Source organism: Stegostoma tigrinum, chromosome 16, assembly GCF_030684315.1.
Source record: "Stegostoma tigrinum isolate sSteTig4 chromosome 16, sSteTig4.hap1, whole genome shotgun sequence".
Lineage (NCBI taxonomy): Eukaryota > Metazoa > Chordata > Chondrichthyes > Orectolobiformes > Stegostomatidae > Stegostoma > Stegostoma tigrinum.
The window spans coordinates 49,125,682-49,151,011 of NC_081369.1; the positions used below are offsets into that span (position 1 = coordinate 49,125,682).

The window sequence follows — 25,330 nt, forward strand, 5'->3', positions numbered from 1 at the left end:
CACTTTTTAAAAAATTGACTGTTTAAAGTGGAGCCATTCTATTCTTTCAAGAATATAGTTCTGGCTAATATATATCAACAATGTAGTAACTGAAAGATATGTAGCTGCAATGTTTCCTATTCCTAGAATTCCACTGCACGCTGCTACAGGGGGAGCCATCAGAGAGAATCATAGAACCCCATTAGTGCAGATAAACGCTGCTCGGCCCATTGAGTCTGAACCAACCCTCCGAAGATCATCCCACCTGCTCCCACCCTATCCCCATAATCCCATGTTTCCCGTGGTTGATCCACTTTGTTAGCACAACTCGAGACACTGGGGCAGTTTAGCATGGCCAATCCACCTGACTTGCACTGTGGGACAAAACTGGAGCACTGTGCAGATAGAGTGAAAACTGCAAACTCCACACAGTCACTGAAGCTGGAATTGAACCTGGGGCTCTAGCGCTAAGGCAACAATGCCAACTTCTGTACCACTATACCAGTCCTATTTAAGATTGCACATAGGAAGACAAAACTGAACAGCAGAATGAAAGCTATACTCTAGGTTGGAATCAGAGATAATGGGAACTGCAGATGCTGGAGAATCCAAGATAACAAAGTGTGAAGCTGGATGAACACAGCAGGCCAAGCAGCATCTCAGGAGCACAAAAGCTGACGTTTTGGGTCGAGACCCTTCTTCAGAGAGGGGGATGGGAGAGGTTTCTGAAATAAATAGGGGGAGGCGGACCAAAGAAGGTGGAGAGGAGAGTATAGGTGGGGAGGGGATGGTCAGTCCGGGGAGGACAGACAGGTCAAGGAGGCGGGATGAGGTTGGTAGGTGGGAAATGGAGGTGCGGCTTGAGGTGGGAGGAGGAGATAGGTGAGAGGAAGAACATGTTAGGGAGGAGGGGATGAGCTGGGCTGCAGTGGGGGAGGGGGAGATATAGAACGCATCATCCTCCGACACTTCCGTCATCCACAATCCGACCCCACCACCCAAGACATCTTTCCGTCCCCACCCTTGTCTGCCTTCCGGAGAAACCACTCTCTCCCTTGTCCGCTCCACACTCCCCTCCAACCCCACCTCACCCGGCACCTTTTCCTGCAACCACAGGAAGTGCTACACTTGCCCCCACACCACCTCCCTCACCCCCATCCCAGGCCCCAAGATGACTTCCATATTAGCAGATGTTCACCTGCACATCTGCCAATGTAGTATACTGTATCCACTGTACCCGGTGTGGCTCTGTCTACATTGGGGAAACCAAGTGGAGGCCTGGGCGCCGCTTTGCAGAACACCTCTGCGCCATTCGCAATAAACAACTGCACCTCCCGGTCGCGAACCATTTTAACTCCCCCTCCTATTCCTCAAACGACATGTCCTTCCTGGGCCTCCTGCAGTGCCACAATGATGCCACCCGAAGGTTGCAGGAACAGCAATTCATATTCCGCTTGGGATCCCTGCAGCCCAATGGTATCAATGTGGACTTCACAAGCTTCAAAATCTCCCCCTCCCTCACTGCATCACAAAACCAGCCCAGCTCGTCCCCTCCTCCCTAACCTGTTCTTCCTCTCACTTCTCTCGTCCTTTTCCGTTGTTTCCGTTGGGCAGGGAGACTAGGACCTGTGGGCACAGCCTTAAAATTAGAGGGGGTAAATTTAAAACGGAAATGAGATGACATTTCTTCAGCCAGAGAGTGGTGGGCTCGTGGAATTCCTTGCCACGAAGTTCAGTGGAGGCTGGGACGTTAGATGCCTTCAAGGCAGAGATTGACAAATTCTTGATCTCAGAAGGAATCAAGGGCTACAGGGAGAGTGCAGGGAAGTGGAGTTGAAATGCCCATCAGCCATGGTTTAAATGGTGGAGTGGACTTGATGGGCCGAATGGCCTTACTTCCACTCCTATGTCTTATGGTCTTAATACTTGACCCCGTCATGCACAATTCAAGAAGGAAGCTGAAGCATGCTCAAAGTTTAACTTCCTTTCTGGCTAACTTACCTGCCCAGATTTTAAAAAGTACATTTTAACAGCTTTTAGATTGGACCACACTTAAAACTGTCATACTGCAAAATAAATTAAAAGTAAAGTATTTTAAACTGTAATAACAAGGTATAGAGCTGGATGAACACAGCAGGCCAAACAGCATCAGAGGAGCAGGAAGGCTGATGTTTCAGGCCTTGACTGCTAGCATTGGTCTCTCAGAGGAAAATGAAGCAAGATAACCTATTCTAGATCTCTATCCAATGATTCATACTAAAATGATGCAGGTATACGTGATGGACAGTGTAGAACCAGAATATTATTCCATGCTACACACTCTGAACTGATGCATAAAGAACGCTGACACTGAAACACGGACAGTTGCATCTTGGAAACCATCCCCGCAGGTTCAGCCAGTTGCAGGACAAAGCATTATAGAAGTTAACAAAACTAAGAACACGTGAAGAATCTCTTGAAACACCAGAAATGTAACATTGTTACAGTTTAAAATAGTTTCAGAGATTGGAACTTTAGAGGCTGGAGAATCTGAGATAACGAGGTGTAGAGCTGGATGAACACAGCAGGCCAAGCAGCATCAGAGGAGCAGGAACGCTGACATTATGGGCCTAGATTTCCTGAAGAAGGGTCTAGGCCTGAAACGTCTGCCTTCCTGCTCCACTGCTGCTTGGCCTGCTGTGTTCATCCAGCTCTACACCTTGTTATCTCAGATTCTTTAGCATCTGCAGTTCCTCCTGTCTCTGAAACTATTTTAAACTGTAACAATATTACATCTCTAGTGCTTAAAGAGATTCTTCGTGTGTTCTTAGTTTTGTTAACTTCTATAATGCTTTGTCCTGCAATTGGCTGAGCCTGCTGGGATGGTATCCAAGATGCAACTGTCCGTGTTTCAATGTCAGCGTTCTTTATGCATCAGTTCAAACAGTGTGTAGCATGGAATAATATTCTGGTTCTACACTGTCCATCATGTATACTTGCATCATTTTAGCATGAATCATTGGATAGAGATCTAGAATAGGTTATCTTGCTTCAATTTCCTCCGAGAGACTGATGTTAGTACCACTGCAGTGGCTGAGATCAGCTAATTCTGAGCAAGAATCAATTGTGGCAATTATCTTTCTTGTAATGACTGTGGCCATGATCTTTGAAATGGATTATCCCTTGCAGTGTTGAAGTAATTATTTAGAATTTATGAAGTGATTTAAAATTGTTTCAGTACAGTTTTAGCGGTACATTTGGCGTTGGAGACATAATTTACAGTTCATTATGATTCTCACATTTTCTAAGGGATTATTCATATGGTTACATGAAACTTGCAAACTAGACTGAACCTGTTTAACAAATTTGCATTTGGCAGCAATACAACTTCCATATGCATTACCTTTCACTAATGGTATGATATAGATTTTAGTACAAATTTGTTAGTATGTCTTGCCATTAAAATATTGTTAATATTAAAAAGATTGTTATTTTGGGGACTGGCAGAGTGTTCTTTTGGAATTTTATCAAAGGATAAAAGGTCCTGTAAGCCCTCCAGCCACACACAAACAGTACTGTGGTATAGAATGTAGATCAGCGCAGCATAGGAACAAGCCTTTTGGCATACTTTGTGCTGAGCACAGTGCCATTCTAAACTAATGCCATTTGCCTGCGCCTGGTCTGTATCCCTCTACTCTGTGCCTGTTAGTGTGTAAGTGCCTCTTTGCCTCTACCAGCACTCTTGGTAGCACAATCCAAGTACCTACAGCCCTCTACATAAGTAGAAAAAAATGTTTTCCTTGCACATTTACTTTGAAATCCCCCACCCCCCAACCCAACCTTAAATCTATGTCTCCTAGTATTTGATGTTTTCACCCTGGGGAAACAGACTCCAACTATCCACCTTATCCATGCCTCCCATAATTTTATTTACTACTTCGATGTTTATTACACTACCCTAGCTCCACAACCAGTCCCTGGTTGCTATGAATTGCCATACCTTTGTATCTAGGCTTGTGGACTTCTGGCATTAGTCAGTGGTCTGTATGGGTCTTTGTGGAGATTTCCACTGCTGGATAACATTTTCGGCCCTTGGTGTTCATGAAAGTAAAATGCTGTCATGCCAGCCAATGAAACATGTTACTATGCTGCTACTGCAAGTTTAAAAAATTGGTTGGGCTGCATTGTCATTTCACCAAACTGTCCTTTCTTCTTTCACATATATCTGACATGATTCTTTCTTTCCATGTTCTCTGTCTAGCCACCACTTAGTGGAAAACTTATTTCAATCTAGTATTGGTATGGGAGATTGGCAGGTTTTCAAGTTACTTGATGCTATATTTAATCTTGATTACAAAATGAATTCAACCTCAGTGGGACATTTAGAACATAAGCTTGAACATGTCTAATTTTATATCTGGCAATACAACATATTTCTGCTCTGCACACTGGTTTGTATGTGGATAAGACCAGCACGTTGGCTGTCATTAAATTCTCTGAAGAGTGTAACTGTTTAAAATGAATTTAAAAGAGAACATATAGGTAGACAGGCAGTGCATCACTTGAAGCTGTATATCTTAGCAAACCTGAGCTGTTAGTTGAGGTCAGCCACAAACAAATGCACAGATGAGAGCAATTTTGCTTCCTCAAGTGTTGGACTTTTAATGCCAGTAGTTGTGTTTTTCATGATGGGCAATATACTTCTGTTGACGCTGCAGCATACAAGCAAAGAATTACTAGGTGCCCATGACAGGAGATTAATGGGTGAAAGCCATGCCTGCCTTAATCAGGTGGAATTAAGAGCCAAAAACCCCTCTTTAGTTCCTGAAATCTAACAGCATTTTGGGACTCATCTATCCTGTGGCATTTTCAATAAATCTCTTTCTCCACCTCCTCCCTCTCTCTCCCCACATCTCCCTCTGGCTTGGCCTGTTGGTCTCTACGTCTCTAGGCCTCCCTCCACTTCTGAGTGCTTACTGAGCAGGACGTTCAGGAGGAGGCACTGAGTTTGTTGGTACATTGAAAGATGATTTTGGGACTGTTTAATGCCACTCGTGTAGCCATCCTACTGCAGCTGGTTCTGTAGAACTTTTAAATGAAGATTGACCCCTGAAGACATTTGGCACTTTAAAAACACAGCTTTTCAAAGGTGTTTGGGCATGTTTTGTATTCCTTAACCTGATATTAAGCTTGTGAGGATGATGCTAGGTGATTTCAGGGAGGCATTGACAAATTGGCCAAATGGGCAGTCACCTGGCAGATGAATTTCAATGCAGAGAAATGAGGGTACACTTTCGAAGAAAGAATCAATACAGGCTGAATGTACAACTTTGAGGGAAGTACAGGTGCAGAGGAACCTTGGGGTTCACCTATACTTTTCTGAATGTAGCCAGGCAAGTTGAAACAGTTGTGAAGAAGGCTTATGGGTTTATAAGTAGAGGCCTACAGTATAAAAGCAAGGAAGTCATGCTGTACCTCTACAAATCATTAGTCAGTCCACATTTGGAGTATTGTGTTCAGTTCCTTCTTTAAGGAAAGGTATTCAAGCATGGGAGAGCCTGCAAAGGAGGTTTACTAGAACAACAGGAATTTTAAGTACAAGAAAAGATTTGAGAAATTGGGCTTATTCTGTTGGAGCAGAGAAGACTAAGAGCTGACCCCACTGAACTGTTCAAAATTAAGAACAGTTTTTACAGGGTAAAGATGATGTTTGGTTTCCATTAATTGGTTTGTCAGTAACTCGGGGTCACAATTTTGAGATTGTCAGCAAGTGAACTAGGAATGAGATGAGAAGAAACTTTTTGACTCAGCTGGTTTTGGAATGTTTTGCCTGCGGGAGTGATGAAGTTGGATTCCATAGGAGGGTTTCAAAAGGTGGATTATATATTTGAATTTGATTCTTTAAAGGGCTGGAGAATTGAAACTTGCTGGGTCACTCTTTTGGGAGCCAGTACAGGCATGATGGGTTGACGGGCCTCCTGTATTATAAACTCCTGGTTCTGTAATCGCAATATCGGAAAGGTTGGGAGGTTGTCTCATGGAACATTTTAAATTGCATTCTTTTATATACTAGCTCTCCCAAATTCACTTTTGTTGAGAGACAGTTTAGTTTGAAAAGTGAAATTTTGTACACTTAAACTCCAGAATATTAAATAAAAATATTTTAGGTGAAATAAATGCCATTGCTTTCTTAAGCTGTCTCAACAACTATTCTCGCTCATTCTTCCCACAGTTCTGTCCTCCCCAGTTCCTGGATGATGTCTTTTTCCTTTTTTAATGTTCGTTTAACTTGCATGGAAACTGTGTCTCTGACCTTCATTCTCCAGTTCAAAATAGCCAATCTCATCAAATTTATAGACACGTTATCTCCGCCTGATTTATATTTGTTGAAGTGAAGAGATTAAGCAATCTTCCTCTCACTACTCATAGCAGTTTCAAGTAAAGAAATCACTCGGAAGAAAAATAAGTTGCTTTTTACATGCTATCAATTTTTAAAAAAGCCTGCTTAGTTGTTTGAATTTTGAATTTGTCAAATTGAAACAAACATACTCGTCTTGAGCCACTGCTGCTAGTTTGACGTTTTGTTTTAAATCAGCTACAATATAAAAATGAATTGTAGTGTAATAGTTTTGTTGTATTTAGAACTAGAGGTCATGAGTTCAAATGGTGCTCAGGTAAATTTAAAATTGAGGTTTGCTAAATTCTGTTAGCATTTTGCCATCTCATTACTGGGTTACATTCAGTCTTATATGTGTGTGATAACTTAAATATAGATTTTTGCTTCCTTTGGTAGTGCATATCTCTATATTACCTTGAAATCTATACACATTCTGCACATGGATGGGTGGGAACATTGGACATGAGATTGTATTGATTTGTTTTTTACTTCAAATTGGACATGACAGACCGTTTAGTAGATTGTGTAATTTAATTCATTTTAACACTTAATTGGTTATCATGTTTATACTACTTCCGTTTGTGAAAAGTAACTCACTGAATCAATTTAAATCATCTTAAAGATTGGCTAAGATATAGACAAAAATAGTTCTTTTGTTTAATGCCAACCTGGTCAATGTTAATTTATTCCAACTTTAAAATTTACTACTGCAGCCTCTTCATGAATTAGTATGACTAAAGTGCACAAAAACGCAGTTTCCTTTAAAGAACCCAGTGATGGTGCTGCTTGCAACAAATAATTCTTTTACTTTTATGCTATTCCAATGAGGATGTTTCTGTCGAACAAATGTTAGAACTATAGTTTCCTTGAAGTGCAAACTCCTCTGCAAGAGAAGGGGGGAGAAAAAAGTACTTTAAGGTAAATCCTTGTACAGCACATAGTCATTTAATTGATTTCTGAAATGCTTTCAGATTGCAAAAAGCTTTAAAGGAACAAAAAATATTTTTAGCCAGCGACTTTTAGACTTACAAACTGTGCAACTAACTGGTGTATGGAGGATTTTTTTTTAAAAAAAACATATATAAGTTACAGCTTTGGCATTTTTAAGCAAATTACCTGAAGTGACTGCTGCCCATCTGGGCTTGGGATGAGGGTTCTGCAAGAGCATTGGGTACAATACTATAAAGCTGCTTGTAGTTGACTCTTTAAGTCAACTAAGTGTGTGCATGAAATGTGTGCCGCTCACCTTTCAAAAATCTGAGAAGCTGGTAAACAAAACTGAACACGTATTGTGCACTTTCTTTATATACCGTGTTGCGTTGATTTCCCAAAGTATCTTTTCATACAAGTTTTGACATGGTTTGTCTCTGCTTGAATGACTGGCTGTCTAAGCTAAAACAATGTAAGATCACAGACAAAAGCTGATCTGACCTGCTGTCGTGAGGACAGAGTCCATACGAGTTTTGCAGCTACTGAACTTTGTTTAAAAATGGTTTAGAATACTTACACTTTTTAAAGATTATTATAACAGAATTAGTGCTCAAATTCATAAATCCAACAGTCAAGCCATTAATTAGTGTTCCAAAAGATGAAACTGTAAGTTTATGATCTAGAATCTGAGCTGTAGGTTTCCCAATGGAAGCACCAGATAAATGTGCTGAACAACTTTTCTTGTCTTTGTGATCTTTTTGCGACTGAAGAAAATTTTTAAAAATCCAAATATAGTAATGCTTTAAATTTTAAATTGTGTATCGCATTTGTATTCATAAAACTGACTATAAAAGTCTTCAGAATTTTGACTATTGTTGACTATAAATGTCAGCTTTAAAAGTGTCCTGTTTATTTTCAATGCCCCACTGTGTTTTTCTTTCTCTTTCCAGTTGTCTATCACCATGGAAACAGTGCAACTGGTGGACATTACACTACAGATGTCTTCCACATTGGTCTTAACGGCTGGCTGCGCATTGATGACCAGATAGTGAAAGTGATAAATCAGTACCAAGTTGTGAAGCCCTCTGCTGAACGTACAGCCTACCTCCTGTACTATCGCCGAGTTGATCTGCTGTGAACTGTCAGTGCACTGTTGCTCTAGCATCTCACCCTTCAGAGCACCAACTGTCAGATAAACCCTTCCCTCCCTCATTGCAACTTTTCAAATCCACTCTCAGTAACTTCAGATTTAAGTTCAAAGGGGAAAAACCTGGGGATGTGCACCAGCAGCAAATCTTGTAGATATATGTCTGTGACATCTTTCATAACATTTTAACTTCATACAAATCAGTTGCTAATGTTTTTGCTTTTGATAATAGGTAACACTTGAGCCCATGTTTTTGGGGGAGGGATAAGTGTTCCATTGTACTGAATGCTTTGGTGTTTTGATGAGAAAAACTCGCGTGTGATATTACTGGGTGTTGAGTAGCAGTAGGATGCTGACAGTTTTTAAACAAAAAGCTTAATGAAAATGCTTAAAACTGCACGTTACAAAATAACATGCAATTCTACATTTGAGGTTGAAATATTGAGACTGCTTAGATGGGTGATTGTAACTTTTAATGCAGTTACTAAGACTTCTGATTGCAATTATGCTTCTGTGTACACAGTTGAAACTTGATATAAAAAGAAAAGATGATTGATATAATTCCATTAATGGTTCAGTCTGGCTTTGTTTACTTTGTGGTTTTGCTCTTCTCTCATTGTTGAAATGGAGCTGTACACAATTTAGTGATATTTATAGAAAATTGAGTTTATCACCCATCAGTTAATAAATTCATTTCAAGCTCTTTAAATAACTGGGTGTGAATTGGATGCAAGATCACAATGGTGCAAAGAATTTTGATTTGAGAACAGTCTGTTTCAGCTTTCCCAGTATTGGTACCAGAAAATGGCAAAATTTAAAACCCTCTGCAGTTCTAGAATTGAGAGTTACCCTATCAAAAACATGTAGACAAAAGCCACCTTTTAATTTTGTTTCTACCACCTTAATTGGGTTGTAGCAAAATACTTGCCTGTGAAATTTCACTGTAATTAAATGCTTTTTTTTTGCTAATTATAACATTCTTACAAACTTGCAGTTAACTGACAACTCATTCCACTGTTGATTGCCACACAACAATTATAGTGTTCTCACCAACTTATTCCCATGCCGGTGGAATTAATTGCTCGTTTGGGTCAATTAAATGTTATCACCTGTCCAATAAGCTAGCAATGATCTCATCAAAAGAAGTCCTCATTATTGCCATACTTCTGTCAGCTAACAGTTTGAATTAAAGTGCACCTGTATTTTAATGAACTGAATTCTTATTACTGCCGTAAGAAATGTCTCTCAACCCATTAGGCTGCGGCAAATGTTTTTAGTAATTGTTGTGAGGATACCAGTTTCTGTTGGGATGGAGGGTAGCTGGTGCTGGGGACTTAATCTCTGTTTTTAAAAACTTTTTCCATGTTTGGTTGCCAGGGATTGATAGACAGCTATCTGCAATTTTTGCTTGATGATCTGTTTAGTTCATGTATTCAAAAACTTATTTTCCCAGCCTTTTTAATTCTTCACTTGTGCATTCCCTCATAAAGAGTTCCCCTATCTTCAGATCCTTTCTTAAATGACCAAACATGGCTGACATTTTAATGTGAGATATTTTCGGAGCTTTTTAAAGAACTATACATACGTGGTAACCAAATGATTTGCTTTTAGATTCTGTGAACTTGATCTTGAGTTAATTTGTTGTCTTGCAGATGAAACTACCTTGAATAAAAGTCTATTACTATGAAATATTGCAAGTGTAATCTGTTTAACCAAGACGTTTGCCCCATATCCTATTTGAATCTTCATTTTATGTAATATGCTTTATTTATCAGAATGATGGCAAAAATGGTTCCAAGTTTGCACAGTATCTGTTGCTTGCTATTTGAAGTTTTAATCCTGCATATGTTACAATAAATTCAGTTATAACTTTTTTAACCATTTCTTGGTTAAAGTGTGTGTTTAATATCAAACCTGCAGATTGATTAATGTTAAAAGTTGTACCTAAATAAGTTTAAAGTGTGAATTTTTCTCCAGTTAACTTGATAGCATTCTCGTTTTCAGATTTTTGACCTGTGAAAAGTGCTAAATACCGCCTAAAAATTGCAGATTAGTACCATTATTAGTTAGAACGGGTTTTCTCACCCTGCTCAAAGTGATGCATTATGTTACCAGATCAACTCTACCTATTGACACAAGCAAGGAATTTATGAAACTTTCCCATTTGGGGAGACTGATGATAAAGCTTCAAATCGCCAATTAGAACCAGTTCAGTACCACAAAACCAATTACACCACAGCAGTGGTTTATTTAAGTAATTTTAGCAGCCCAGTGGCATGCAACAGATGGTTCACTTGGGGGGAGAATTGTTTGTTTTATGCTTTTGTTTGCTTTAGTTTGGCAGATTGAGGTGAAATTAAACACGCAGTCTGAAGAGCAGCTGCCAATTTGCTCATGGTGCATAATTATTTGGTGGCACTATATGAACTTCATTCATAAAACTGACAGAATTGTCCTTCAGTTCTTCGACAATGTTTAATTTGGCTGTACAGCCCAGGAAACCAGACCTCAAGCAAGCAACAAATGTGAACTGAATTAAAATAGTGAACGTGTTTTTTCCAAGAGTCTTAATTTTGTCATTATGTCTAGTGCCTTCATCCGATTTTTTTTTTCAGTGTTTGCCAGGAGATGAAGTAGTAATATCAATTCTCATTTTTGAGTTTTACTTGTATAGCCAGATGAAACTTCAGGACTAAACTATAAAATACAATAACTACCTGTTTTACGATTCATTTGCGTTCACAATGTGATTCACGTGTACTGGAAGCTCCCTGTATTCACACATAGGACCTTGTCTTTGCAACAAGGAACATGTGCCTTTTCAACTTTAACAAAAGCGGAACAATCGCTCCCTGGTGTATTCCCCATGGCAATGTTGAGTCAGTCAAGTTGTCTGGTTTAAATTTAAACAGATATGTGGCAGTTAACTCTTCCCTGATGCATGTCTGTGGAAAAGCCTGTACCAGTCAGAGTCCACTTACCTTCCAGTCGGCACCCTCTTCTCATACAGTGTAAACTGTTATTTCCGTTAGGATCTTTTAATTTTTGCAATTCTGTCCTGATGTGCAAGATGGAAAACTTCATCAAAATGTTTCTGTTTTCAGCAATACCAGAACTGAAACTATTCATTTCAGTGATGCAAGTAGGGTTCACCAGAAATACACTGAATAACTTATTATGCAGTTGAGTTTAGAACAATGCGAAGGTGTAAATCTCTTGCCAACTTCTGGTCCCCACATATGCACAGTCAACCACGTGAGTCTGTTAATTGTCTTAAATTACACTGCTGCTCCAGAGATTTTGCTGCGTTTGTATCCCAACGAGGGATTGCATTAATCTTCGCATGAAGTTGAAGTACTTGTCCCTTAGGTAGACACCAGAAGAAATTGAGGCTGGTCTATTCAAAATTGAATTTTTAATGGTGTACAGTGAATCTTAATTACGTTAACTGCATCTCAGTTTTTTTCATTTTTAGCCCACAGTCATTTTCAAGTGTTTAAAATTCCCACCATAGGACTTGTTGGTTCACTGAACTGTGACTGGGTTTTGTACAAACATTTCATCTCCCTCCGAGATGACGTTGTTAGTGCTGTGTAGCCTCCGTTGAAGTTCTGTCCCACTCTGAATTTATATGATCCAGCTCCTCTGATGCTGCTTGGCCTGCTGTGTTCATCCAACTCTACACCTTGTTATATCACGGTGGGCCGTCTTATTTCTGGTTTTGTACCATAATGGTATGTAGATGGGGTCTATTTCAACACGTTTGTTAATTGCATCAATGGTTGAAAACCAGGCTTCCAGGAATTCTCATGCTTGTCTTTGTCTTGCTTGTCCTTGCTCTGTAACTTTTGTCCCAGTCAAATTGATGCCCTTCTATTTTGGAATGTATTGAAACGAAGGAGAATTGGTCAGACAGTTTTGCTGTTTCGCCAGTTACACTCAAAGGCAAATGACCCCATACCCACAATGAGCAGGACAAATGTGATATAAAAATACCATGCAGCAACTGTGAGAAACACTACATAGGCAGATGGGGAGGAAACTTGCCACCAGGATACATAAACACCAACACGCAGCAGAACTGCACGACCAGTTCTACCCACCGTAACACACCGGATCATAAGTTCAGAACGGGATGGAACAACAGTGCTTCAACAGAGGCACAGGAGGTCAGTTAAAAGGAAAATGAAATGTTTGCATGAAAACCAGTCAGCTCAATGAACCAATCGCTACCCAAGCTACAGATCTTTGTTAAAACGTGAAGTTTCTGCCATAAATCCATTTGCCACTTCATCTCCTTTCCCCTTTTAAGTTACTCCTCAATTGATTTTGATCGATGTCTTGTCACATCTCAGTAATTCTGCTAGAGCTGTTTCTTTCCACTGCAGTGATACGCCTTTAGACATGTTTCTCATTATCCAGTTTCTACATAAAGCTTCATGGTGACAAGGTACTGTTTTCAGCCAGGACTCATCAATCAAATCAAAAACTTTTTTTCAAGTTTCTTGGTGTTGCAGATTTCTCTGCTGCACTCAACAATTTTTGTTCCTGGGCGAAATCAAAGTAAAAGGCTGTACGCTGATCCCATTCCAGAAAACCCAGGTAACATACTTCTGCAACAGGATCACAACTCAAAGAAATACAGTTCTGTCACAGAAGCTGAGAAATAGATTCAAACCCCAGCCAATTGACCTCCAAGTTTTTGGGATTTGTTTTCTTGAGGTGTTCGTTATGTTCTGGAATACAGTGTCCAGTTCTGGTCACTCAGTTATAGGAAGGATATTGTCAAGCTGGAGAGGGTTCAGAAGAGATTTACCTGGCTGATGCCTGGCATGGAAGATCTGAGTCATAAAGAAAGGCTTGGACTCTCAATTGGCTTGTAGGGGGTTGTGAGCTGACCTGATAAAGTTTATAAAATAATGAGTGGGAGGAGAGAATTGAAGGTTATTGTCTTTTCCCCAATTTTGAGACTTGGCACGTTTTTAAGGTGAGAAAGAGAGATTTAACATGGACATGGCAATTTTGTTTTGTACGCAGGGTGGTTTAGGTGTGGAATGACCTTCTTCAAGAAGTGGAGGATGTGGGTACAATTACAACTTTTAAAAGCCATTTGCATGGATACATGAGTAGTAAAGGTTTGGAGGGATATGGGCCAGGCACAGGCAGGTGGGACTAGTTTAGTTTGGGATTACATTTGGCATGGACTGACCAGACTTTCTGTGCTGTTTGATTCTGTGATGTTAACAGTTTCTCTTGTGGATTGTTCAATGCGTTCCCTGTCATCCTCAGGTAACTTACACCACTGCTAGGACTCTGATCACTGCGGTGGCATTTTGGATACCTTCTCTTTTCTATTATTACTAAAACCTCATAACCCTCCCTGAAGAAAGTGTGTGCAATCTGTATGTAATTTGTTGTCATCTTGATTGCACCTATCAATCAAATGAATGCAGCATTTTATCAGCCCTGTATAAAGTGACTTCAGTCTCTTCAAACACCTTCCCCCTGTCTCAAGATAAGGTGAGAAGGTTGAAGCTATTGACTAGGCAAACCTGTATTGAGTGAGTTCCTGGGTCATCTGTAATCTTCATATCTACATCTATCTTGTTGGTTGTTTATTTCATAGACTGCAAAGTTGAACTGCAGTTCATAGAATTGAATCAACAAGTAAGGAATTGAGTTAAATTGAGGCAATGCCAGTTTTAGGTAGTTTGCTTATTAAGAAATATCAATATGTTTGGTAAGCCATGTCTGGAGTCTTGGGTAGATCATCCCTGTGTCAAGTATCCCTTGGCTTTAATTTGCTGTTGAAATATAAAGAGTTGTATTGTTGATCTTGCACTTTCACACCTTATAAGAAAACCCATGGGCTTAGAAAGGCTGTGGCTGCAGGAATATGGAATTGGCTGAGATGCAGGAAGCAAAATAGTGAACAGTTCTTTTTCAGACTGCGGGACACTACACAGTAATGCATTTTTTCTTCTTTTCTCCCTGGGTGGAGTTGCCTTTAGGAAAATTGCTTACTTTACTTGTTAATTGCCAGGGTTGTGATAGAGGCAGAAGGAGGTCACAATACTTGGAACTCTTGCAGTAAATAAAATTCTAACTCAAATTTAAACTTGGGAGTTAAAACAGCATCAAGCTTCATTTTAAAGCAGAATTTTAAACTTCTAATATACCTCATTCACTCTTTAAGACCCGACTCCAATTTTTCATGTGACTCCCAAACAGCAGACATCAATTGTCTCTACTCTGTGACCCTTTAGTATTTGGAAAATTCAATCAAATCACAACCTTACAAATTCCATGGAAAATAGCTCTCATTGTGTAGTCCTCGATGTATTCTTTGAAAGGATTATGCGCTTTTTGTTTAATAATTATTTCCAGCATTGTATCATCTGAAAAGTTTCTCATTTGCCTGTTAAGGTCAATGTCCTGATGATAGGTCATTATCCTGCAACACTGGACTGATTTTTTCCACCAAAGTATTAGTTTAGTACCAATTATGAATTGTGACTTTGTGATGAGGAAGCCCAGTCCATTAGTGTAAAAGATAAGACCCTTTCTCTCTTTATTCATGGCATGAGGGTGTCGCTGGCTAGGCAGCGTTTATCGCCCATCCCTAATTGCCCAGAAGGCAGCTAAGAGTCAACCACATTGCTGTGGGTCTGGAGTCGCATGTAGACCACAGCAGGTCAGGATGGCAGTTTTTTCTTCCCGAAATGGAGTTAGTGGGGGGGGGAAAAAGTTTTTTGTTTTTTTTTCTGATAATCGGCAGTGGATGCGTGGTCATCATTAGATTCTTAATTCCAGTTTTTATTTTATTTGAATTCAAGTTCCACCATCTGCTGTAGTGGGATTCGAACTCTGGTCCCTAGGACATTTATCTGGGTCTCTGGATAAAGTCCAGCAATATTACCATCAAGTCATTGCCTCTCCCAACTGAAGTACTCATAACTGTCTTCAACCAGAATGGGTCATCTGCTTAGCCCAAGCACTGTACAGTAGACCCAGAGATAATGGGAACTGCAGATGCTGGAGATTCCAAGATAATAAAATGTGAGGCTGGATGAACACAGCAGGCCAAGCAGCATCTCAGGAGCACAAAAGCTGACGTTTCGGGCCTAGACCCTTCATCTGATGAAGGGTCTAGGCCCGAAACGTCAGCTTTTGTGCTCCTGAGATGCTGCTTGGCCTGCTGTGTTCATCCAGCCTCACATTTTATTATCGTACAGTAGACCCAATTCAGTTCACTCACACGATATCAAGAAGTGGTTAGAGGCACCAGATATGGCAAAGCCCTGGCAACATTCCAGCAGTAGATATGAAGACTTGTGCTCTGAAACTTGGCACACCCCTAGCCATGTTTTCATCAAATAAGTGGAGCTGCAGGACAAACTTTTTAAAATCATGACTTTTTTTGCAAATTAACTTTCTTAACATAATCTTCAATAGCTGTCCAAGTTGGAAAGTTAAATCACAATGTGACTGGGTGAGAGTATAAAGTTCTGTTGTCATTAGCTTCTAGGTTAATGGTATCTGAATTTTGCATAGGGGTTAGACTTCAATATCTGGTAACAACTGTACATTACCACTTGTCAGCCAAGCCTGGATATTGCCCAGTCTTGTTGCATTTACACATGGACTGCTTCAGTATCTGAGCTGTCATGAATGGTGCTGAACATTTGCAGTCACCATTAAACATCCCTTCTTCTAACCTTATCATCAGTTGAGGGTCTTTGATGAAGTAGCTGAAGGTGATTGGGTCTAGGACACCTTGCAATGAGGGCAAGCATACCATAAGCCTCTTTTTCTACCTTATTTACCTGTGCTGCTACCTTCGGTGATCTACGGACCTGCATACCAATACACCCTAAGGGTTCTGTAATTCACTACATAATTTCCACCTGCACTTGACCTTCCAAATGCATCACCTTGCATTTGCCCAGATTAAACTCCATTGTCATTTTCCTGCCCACAGGAGATGGGACCTTTTTTTATTTATTATTTACACAAATGATCTGGATATGAATGTACGAAGCATGATTGGTAAGTTTGTGGATGGTACAAAATTAGGTGGTATTGTTAATAGCAAAGAAGGTTATCAACTTGATCAGATGGGGAAGTGGCTGAGGATTGGCAAAAGCAATTCAATACAGATGTGTGAGGTGCTGCACTTTGGAAAGTCAAACCAAGGTAGGACTTATACAGTGAATGGTAAGGATCTGAGGAGTGCTGTGGAACAGAGGAAATAGAAGTATATGTACGTAGTTCGTTGAAAGTGGTGTCACAGGTAAACAGGGCGGTGAAAGGCATTTAGCATGCTGGCCTTCATCAATCGAGGCACTGAGTACAGGAGTTGGGAGACTTTGTTACAGTTGTATTTCGTTGGTGAGGCCGCATTTGGAATATTATGTAAACTGGAAAGTGTGCAAAGAAGTTTTATGAGGCTTTTGTCAGGACTAATAGGCCTGAGTTATAGGGACAGTTGGCCAGGCAAGAGTTTATTCTTTGGAATGTAGGAGAATGAGGGGTGACCTTATTGGGGTGTATGAAATCATGAGGTGTACAGATAGGAAGAATACATATAGTCTTTTTCCCAGGGATGGGGAATTGAAAACTAGGGGACATAGGTTTAAAGTGAGTGGGGAAAGATTTAAGGAGGACTGGTGCGGCAACTTTTTCACACAGAGAGTGGTGCATATACGCAATGGGCTGCCAGAGAGTGTGGTTGAGGCAGGCACAATAACAACACTTAATAATCATTTGGATCGGTACATGGATGGGAAGGGTTTAGAGGGATACAGACCAATTATGGGCAATTGGACCTAGTTGAGTGGGTACCGTGGTCAGCATGGACCAGTTTGGGCTAAAGGGCCGGTTTCCATGCTGTATTATTCTATAATTCTATAATCGATATCTGTATCCTCTGACAATCCTCCTCATTATCTGCAACTGCACCAATCTTTGTATTGTCTGCAAAGTTAGTAATTAGAACAGTGATGTTTTCCTCCAAATCATTTATGCAGACAACAAACAACAGAGGCCCCAGCACTGATCCCTGTGGATCACCACTAGTCACAATCCTCCATTCTGAAAAACATCCTTTCACTGCTACCATCTGTCTCCTATGTCTAAGCCAGTTCTGCAGCCATCTGGCCAACTCATCCCGAGACCATGTGACTTCACCTTTTTGTGCTAGTCTGCCATGAGGGGTCTTGTCAAAGGCTTTACTGAAGTCCATGTAGACAACTTTAACCACTTTTCCCTCATCAGTCATCTTCGTCACCTCCTCCAAAAACTCAATCAAGTATGCGAGGCATAACCTCCCCACACAAAACCATGCTATCTATTGCTAGTAAGTCCATCTGCTTCTAAATGCGAATAGATCTTGTCTCTGAGAATCTTTTCCAATAATATCCCTTCCACCAACATAAGACTCATGGGTCTGTAATTTCCAGGATTATCCCTGTTACCCTTCTTAAACAATGGGACAACACTGGCTATTCTCCAGTCTTCTGAGACTTAGATGTCTGTCAAAGCTCCAGCAATTTGTTCTCTTGCCTCCCTCAATATTCTGGGATAGATCCCATCAGGACCCTAGGACTTGTCTACCTTAATACTTAAGCCAGACAACATCTCTTCCATTTTAGTAGCAACTTGGCTTAGAAGCTCAATACTCCCTTCCCTGAGATCATCTTCCACCAATTCCTTCTCTTTGGTGAATACTGACACAAAGTATTTGGTAAGGACCTCACCTACTTCTTTTGGCTTTTAGTTTCCCTCCTTTGTCCTTGAGTAGACCAACTCTTTCCCTGACTACCATCTTGTTTTTTACATACATGTAGAAAGCCTTGGGATTCTCTTTAATTCTGTTTGCTAATGACGTTTGGTGACCCCCTTTCCCCTTCAAATTCCTTATTTAAGGCCTTTCCTACTTTCCTTATATATTTCAAGGGATTCATCGCATCCTCCTAGACCTTATGTATACTTCCTTTTACTTTCTGACCATGGTCATAATATTTCTGGTCATCCAAGGTTTGTGTAATTTGCCATACCTGAACTTCAATCTTGCAGGAATGTGCAGCTCCTAAACTCTTAGCAACTGCTGTTTGAAATACTCCCACATGCCCAATGTAGATTTACCCTCAAACACTTCTCTCCAATAAAAATTATCCAGTTCATGCCTAATATTGTTGTAACTTGCCTTCGTCCAATTTAATGCCTTCGTACAAGGACAGCTATTATCCCTATCCATGAGGATCTTAAAACTCATAGAATTATGATCACTACTCCCAAAATGCTCCCTCACTGAAACTTCACTCACCTGGCCAGATTCATTTCCCAAAACCAGGTACAATATAACCCCTTCCCCTGGTTGGATTGTTTACATATTGTGTGAATAATTCTTCCTGAATGGTCCTTACAAATTCTGCCCCATCCAAGCCTACAACATGTAGTGAGTCCAAGTCAAGAGAATGGAAGCTAAAATCACCCACCAGAGCAACCCTGCTGATTTTACATCTTTCCAAAATCTCTCTCCATATTCTCTCCTCTATCTCCTGTTGCCTGTTGGGAGGACTGCATAATACATTATGACTTCACTTTTCCTTTACCTGAGCTCGACCCGTATTGCTGCACTGCACAAACCCTCTGATATGTCTTCCTTCAGTACAGCTGTGAGATACTCCCTTACCAGTAATGCATCTCCCCCAACCCTTTTACCTCCCTTTCTGTCACACATGGAACACTTAAAACCTGGGTCATCCAGTTGTCAGTCTTGTCACTCTTTCAGCTAAGTCTCTATAGTCACAATAATGTCATAGTTCTAAGTACTAACCAAAGCTCTAAGTTTATCTGCCTTGCCTACTATAACTCTTGCATTGAAACATATGCATTTCAGACCACCTCCCCTGTTCTTTTCATCAGCATTTCCCTGCCTGTTCTTGTTCTTAGCAATGTTTGCTTTGGTTTCTACTCCTCTCCCACAATTTCTGCATCTACTACTCTTCTCCTCTGGTTCCCATCCCACTGCCACACTAAACTCTCCCCAACGCTCTACCAAGTGTCCCCCAAAGGACATCAGTCCCTGTCCTGCCCAGATGTAACCAGTCCAGATTGTACTGGTCCCAATGCCCCACGAATCTGAAACCCACTCCCTCACACCACATCTTCAGCCATGTGTTCATCCTATGTAATCCTGCTGTTTCTACTCTGCCTAGCTCATGGCACTTGTGGTAATCCTGAGATAACTACCTTTTGAGGTCCTACATTTCAACTTTCTTTCTAGTTCTCTATATTCTGCTTTTAGAACCTCATCCCCCTTCTTTTTTTAACCTAGATCATTATTACCAACATGTACCACGGCTACTGGCTGCCCTCCCCCTCCAGAATGTCCTGCAGCCGCTCAGAGACATCCAGGATCCTTGGGCTGGGTAAGGGGGGAACAACATGCCATTCTAACCTCTTGTTTGCGACCACAGAAACGCTAATCTATTCCCCTTACAATTGAATCCCCATAACTATAGCATTTCTGTGCCTATCTCTCCCTCCCTCTGCATCAGAGCCAACTATAGTTCCATGAATTTGGCTGCTGCTGTTATCCCCAAAAGGCCATTCCCTTCAACAGCATCCAAAACCTGTTTTGCAGAGGAATAGCCACAGGAGATTCCTGCCTGCTTCACCCTCCTGCTCTGCCTGGCGGGCACCCATTCCCTTCCTGCCTGTGGAGTCTGAATCTGCGGTGTGACCACCTTTCTGTACGTGCTTTCCATGACACTCTCTGCCTCACAAATGCTCCACAGTGTGCCCAACTCTGAAACTCCAGCTTCCAGGAACTGTAGCCGGAGACAGTTATTGCGTACATGCAGGTCTGGGGCATTGGAAAAGTGTCGGGCTTCCCACATCAAGCAAGAGGAGCAGACTACAATTTGGAGCTCTCCTGCCAGGTCTTCCCCCTTTAAGTTAGTTAATCCTTCCAACGTTAAATCCTTTTAATACTAAATTGAAGCTCCTGATGTTCTCTGCTCCCATAACAATTTCTCAAAACTTACTTGTTACTCACTGATAACAGTTTCCAGAAACTGTTTAGGTTCAGACTCCTTTACTTGCTGGAACCACACTCCTGATTATCCCCTCACAATGTTCTGTCTCCTCTGAACCTACCTTACCCTTTTCTTTTGGTTAGTGGAGGAAGAAGGGATGGAAACACACAGTGATGTAATGTTTGGGGCCAATAAGTTCTTAACATCAGGTTCTTACACGATACCCTTCATGCCCACACTGACTGTGAAGTACATTCCCAGAGCTTATTCTTTTTTCATTTTATTTCAAAAATATACTTTATTGATTTAAAAAAAATCTCTTTGTATATGTGCATTGACTCAAAAGCACTTTGGTTCTGCTGAGTTGCATATTAAGCAAACAAGATTGTACCGTTGTTTACAAATATTTGATAAACTACCAGGGCCCCATAACTGCATGGAATACCATTTACCTTCAGCAGGAAGACTTCAGATGGTGGTCTTTCCCCACTGTGCCTTGTCAGCAGCTGCCCCAAGCTTCAATGCATCCCTCAGCACATAGTCCTGGACCTTGGAATGTGCCAGTCTGCAACACTCAGTTGGGGTCAACTCCCTGCTCTGGAAGACTAACAAGTTTCAGGCAGATCAAAGAGCATCCTTCAGGTGCAACTGATGTTTGTCTTGGTGTGCAACCCGGACCGTAGGGCACAGAGTACGGAGCTGCTTGGCACAAACCTCGACACAAACCACTGCATCTTCCTTCAGATTTCCTTTGCAAAGGCACGTTCCAGGAGGAGATGTGTGACAGGCTTAACACCCTGCAGTCGCTTCAAGGGCAGCATAGGGTGACCATCAGCCAAGTGATGTCTTGTTGGAAAGTTCTGGTCATGAGGCATTCTGCCAATGACTGTGACAGTCTGCTCACGGAACCATGCGACAGGAACCACCCTCTCCCTTTCCGTTAGGGTCTCGAGGACGCTACGTGCTGACCACTTCCTGATGGTCTCATGGTCAAAGTGTTTTTGTTTTCAAATTTCTTTAGGATGGACAGGTGATATGGAATGATTCAATTACTTGGACTGTTCAGTGGCAACAAGGTCAGTCCCACCCTTAGCAACACTGAAGACAGGTAGAGCCTCAGTACATAGTGAGACTGGCGTTTGCCTACTGAGGGTCTACACACAGCTTGATGTAGCCACACACAGAGGTGACTATCAGGGTGAGGGCAACATCGAGTACGTTCTTCCCCTCCTTATCCAGAGTTTCGTACACAGAGTCCCTGCAGACCCAGTCTACATTAGGCTTCCAGATGAAATGGAGGATGGCTTGGGTGGCTGAAACAGCACAGTTTTGGGGCATACGCCAAACCTGTCCTCCATAACACAACAGAGAGTGTCCCCACACCTGATGACCTGGTTTTACCCACAATGCAGAAGGAGCAGTGCTCCCAAAAGACACGTTTCTGCTTAACTTTGGCAATACGCTCCTTCCCAAGAATTTGTGCATGCCCCGGTCCCTCCAAACCATATTTCCAGCACCTTCAGGTCATCTGTTCTGATGGCGAAGGGAATGGGGAGTTGGTTGGCCCCGTTGCCAAAGAACATGGCCTCGCTCTTGCCTTGAATTACCTTGGCTCCTGAGGCTGACCTGGTTGCTGATGGTCAAGAGTCTGTGCACTGATAGTGGATCTGAGCAGAAAATGGTGACGCCATCCATGTACAGGGAGGCTTTGGCCGGCAGGCTTCTGCTGCCTGGAATAATCACCCCCCTTAGGCTCCTATCCTTCCTGTTGGACTGAGCAAAGGGCTTTATACAACACACAAACAAGGCAAGAGAGAGTGGGCAGCCCTGCCTGACCCTGGATCTGATCGGGAAGCTTTCTGATCTGAACTCATTGATTGAGATTGCGCTCATGATGTTGGCGTAGAGCAGTCAAATCTATTTGCCCATTCCCTCCCAAAAGTCCATTTTGGAAAGCATGTCCCACGTGAACATATGCACTATCCTGTCAAAGGCCTTCTCCTGGTCCAGGCTGATGAGGCAGGCATTGATCCCCATGTCTTGCACGTAGGCGAACGTATCCCTGAGGAGCTCAAGGCTCTTGGAGATTGTTTGACCAGTTTAGGACAGGTTTGGTCAGGGTGAATCACTGATCTCAGAGCCACCTTGACCCAGTTGGTGATAACCTTAGACAGGATTTTGTCCATTCCCAGAATGCAAACAAAAGATGAGTCAGCATCCTCTGGTTGGATGTTCTTCATCCTGCTTATCCACAATACCCTTCATGCCCACGTTGACTGCGAAGTCCACACCGGAATGCAAATGGAAGACAACTCAGCATGTCTGGTTGGAACATCTCCAATAATAGACAATATAACTATCACCCTTTGGCATTCAATGGTACTGCTGACTATCAGCATCCTGAAAGTGACCATTGACCGGAAACTGAGCCGCACTAGCCACATAAATGCAATGGCTACAAGAGCAATTCAGAGACGAGGAATTCTAAGTGCATAACTCCTAACTTCCAAAGCTTGTCCACCATCTGCGAGTCTCACGTGAGGACTGTGATGGAATGCTTGCAGCTTGCTTGGCTGGCACCACATCAGCAACATCTGCTCCCCCACCACCAATGCTCAGCAGCAGCAGTAAGTACTATTTACAAGCTGCACTGCAGAAATTCACTGTGCCTCCTTAAACAGCACCTTCTAAGTTCAAGAGCACCACCATATTGGATGATGGCAGCAGATACATGGAAAGAGCAACACCTACAAAATCGCCTCTGAGCCACTATTTATCTACACTCAGAAATATAATACTGCTCCTTCGGTGTCACTGTGTCAAATTCTTGGAACTCCCTCCCTAAAGGCATTGTGGATCTACCTACATTAACCAAAATACTGCACTTCAAGAAGGCAGCTCACTGCCGCCATCTCCAGGGCAAATAGGAATGTGTGATAAATGCTGTCCATGCCAGTGAGACCCACATTCTGTGAATGAATAAAAAGAGGCAAGTAAAAACTTCAAATGAAGTAGTATGAGCTGCAGATACTGGAGAATCTGAGATAACAAGGTGTGGAGCTGGATGAACACAGCAGGCCAAGCAGCATCTCAGGAGCACAAAAGCTGATGTTTCGGGACTAAACCCCTGAAAAAGGGTCTAGACCCAAAACGTCAGCTTTCCTGCTCCTCTGATGCTGCTTGGCCTGCTGTGTTCATCCAGCTCTACACCTTGTTATCTCTAACCATTTTGAATGTCATTTTGAGAATTGGTGCCTCTAGTTTCTCTCCGCTGTGAATGAAAGTAGCAAACTGCATATAACCAAGGAGAGATTAAGTAATAATAAATTCCAAATGCATGCAAATAGGTCCTCTCCACTCACTAGTAAATTCTCAACTAGATGTAGAAACCCTTTGCAAAAAATCAGATGTTTTGCTTCAGTGTTTGGCTACGTCACCTTTCCATTCTCACTGTATATTCTCAAATGTCTCACAATTGCCTATGTCAGCTACTACCTGGGAAAAATCTGCTATTTACATCTGCTGTTCTCCACACATGCTGCGTGCGCTGCTCAGTATTTCCAGTGTTTTCTCTTTCTCCTTTCAGATTTCCAGCTTCTGCTATATATTGCCTGTCTGTTGTCATTCCAGTAAATATATTGGATTAGATTCCCTACAGTGTGGAAACAGGCCCTTCGGCCCAACAAGTCCACACCGCCTCTTGAAGCATCCCACCCAGACCCATCCCCCTATAACTCACACACCCTTGAACACTGCGGGCAATTTAGCATGGCTGATCCACCTAGCCTGCACATCTTTGGACTGTGGGAAGAAACCGGAGCACCTGGAGGAAACCCACGCAGACACAGGGAGAATGTGCAAACTCCACACAGACAGTCACCTGAGGCTGGAATTGAGCCTGAGTCCCTGGCACTGTGAGGCTGCAGTGCTAAGCACTGAGCCACCGTGCCACCAAACTCCTTCCAAGTTCAGTGTATTTTTCCTGAGCTGCGCAACCTTGGAACTGGTCACAGTACTCCAGATGGGGAAGGAGGGTCCTGTTTCAATGGGACGCACTCCACCTGAGTGATGCAGGGACCAGGGTCTTTGTGAATTGCATGTGGATAGGGCTTTAAATTAAATAGTGAGTGTGTGGGTTCAGTTGCTTGGAAAATTGTGGAAAAAGTCAGAAGGGGTGGATTTGGAGTGGGCATGGAGGGCTAAGCGGAGGTTAAGGTTCCCAGAACTAATAATAAGAGAGAGAGTATAGAAAGGAAAGGAATCTAATTTCAGGCACAGCAGATAAGGGGATAACTATTTGAGGGGGGGGGGGGCAGTCAAAGCATGACTGAGAGTGTTGTCCTTAAATGCAGCAGTACATGAAGTAAAGAAAATGAGCTTGTAGCACAGATTGAAATTGGTGGACACGATGTGTTGAGTATCACAGAGCTGTGGCTTCAAGGCGATCAAAGCTGGGAGTGAAATATCCAAGGATACATGTCCTGTAAAAGGCCTAGGCAGATAGGCAGAGGAGGTGGGGTTGCACTGTTGGTAAGAAATGAAATTCAGTTAATTGCAAGAAGTGAAATAGAGTCAGAAGGCATATAATCTGTGCGGGCAGAGTTGAGGAACTGCAAAGGAATAAAGACCCTGATGGGAGCTATGTACAGAACTCTGAGCAGTAGTCAGGATACGAAATAGAAAATAAATCAGGAGATAGAAAAGGGATATAAGAAAAATACTATTACAATAATCATGGGGGACAATAATGTGTAAGTGGACTGGGAAAATTAGGTTGGTAACTGATCACAGAAAAAGGAAACCATGGAATGACCATGACATAGTTTGTTTTGGAGCAGCTTGTGGTCGAACCCA

General features: G+C 41.9%; 1 protein-coding gene across 1 annotated transcript in view; it reads left to right on the forward strand.

Moving 5' to 3' along the window:
* Positions 1-10,313, forward strand: part of usp10 (ubiquitin specific peptidase 10) — a 66,499-nt gene extending 56,186 nt beyond the window's left edge. The window contains exon 14 of the mRNA XM_048546577.1: positions 8,236-10,313. Within this exon, the coding sequence (XP_048402534.1) occupies positions 8,236-8,423 (188 nt within the window). The 3' untranslated portion in view covers positions 8,424-10,313. The remainder of the gene's footprint in view (positions 1-8,235) is intronic.
* The last annotated feature ends 15,017 nt before the right edge of the window (positions 10,314-25,330 follow it).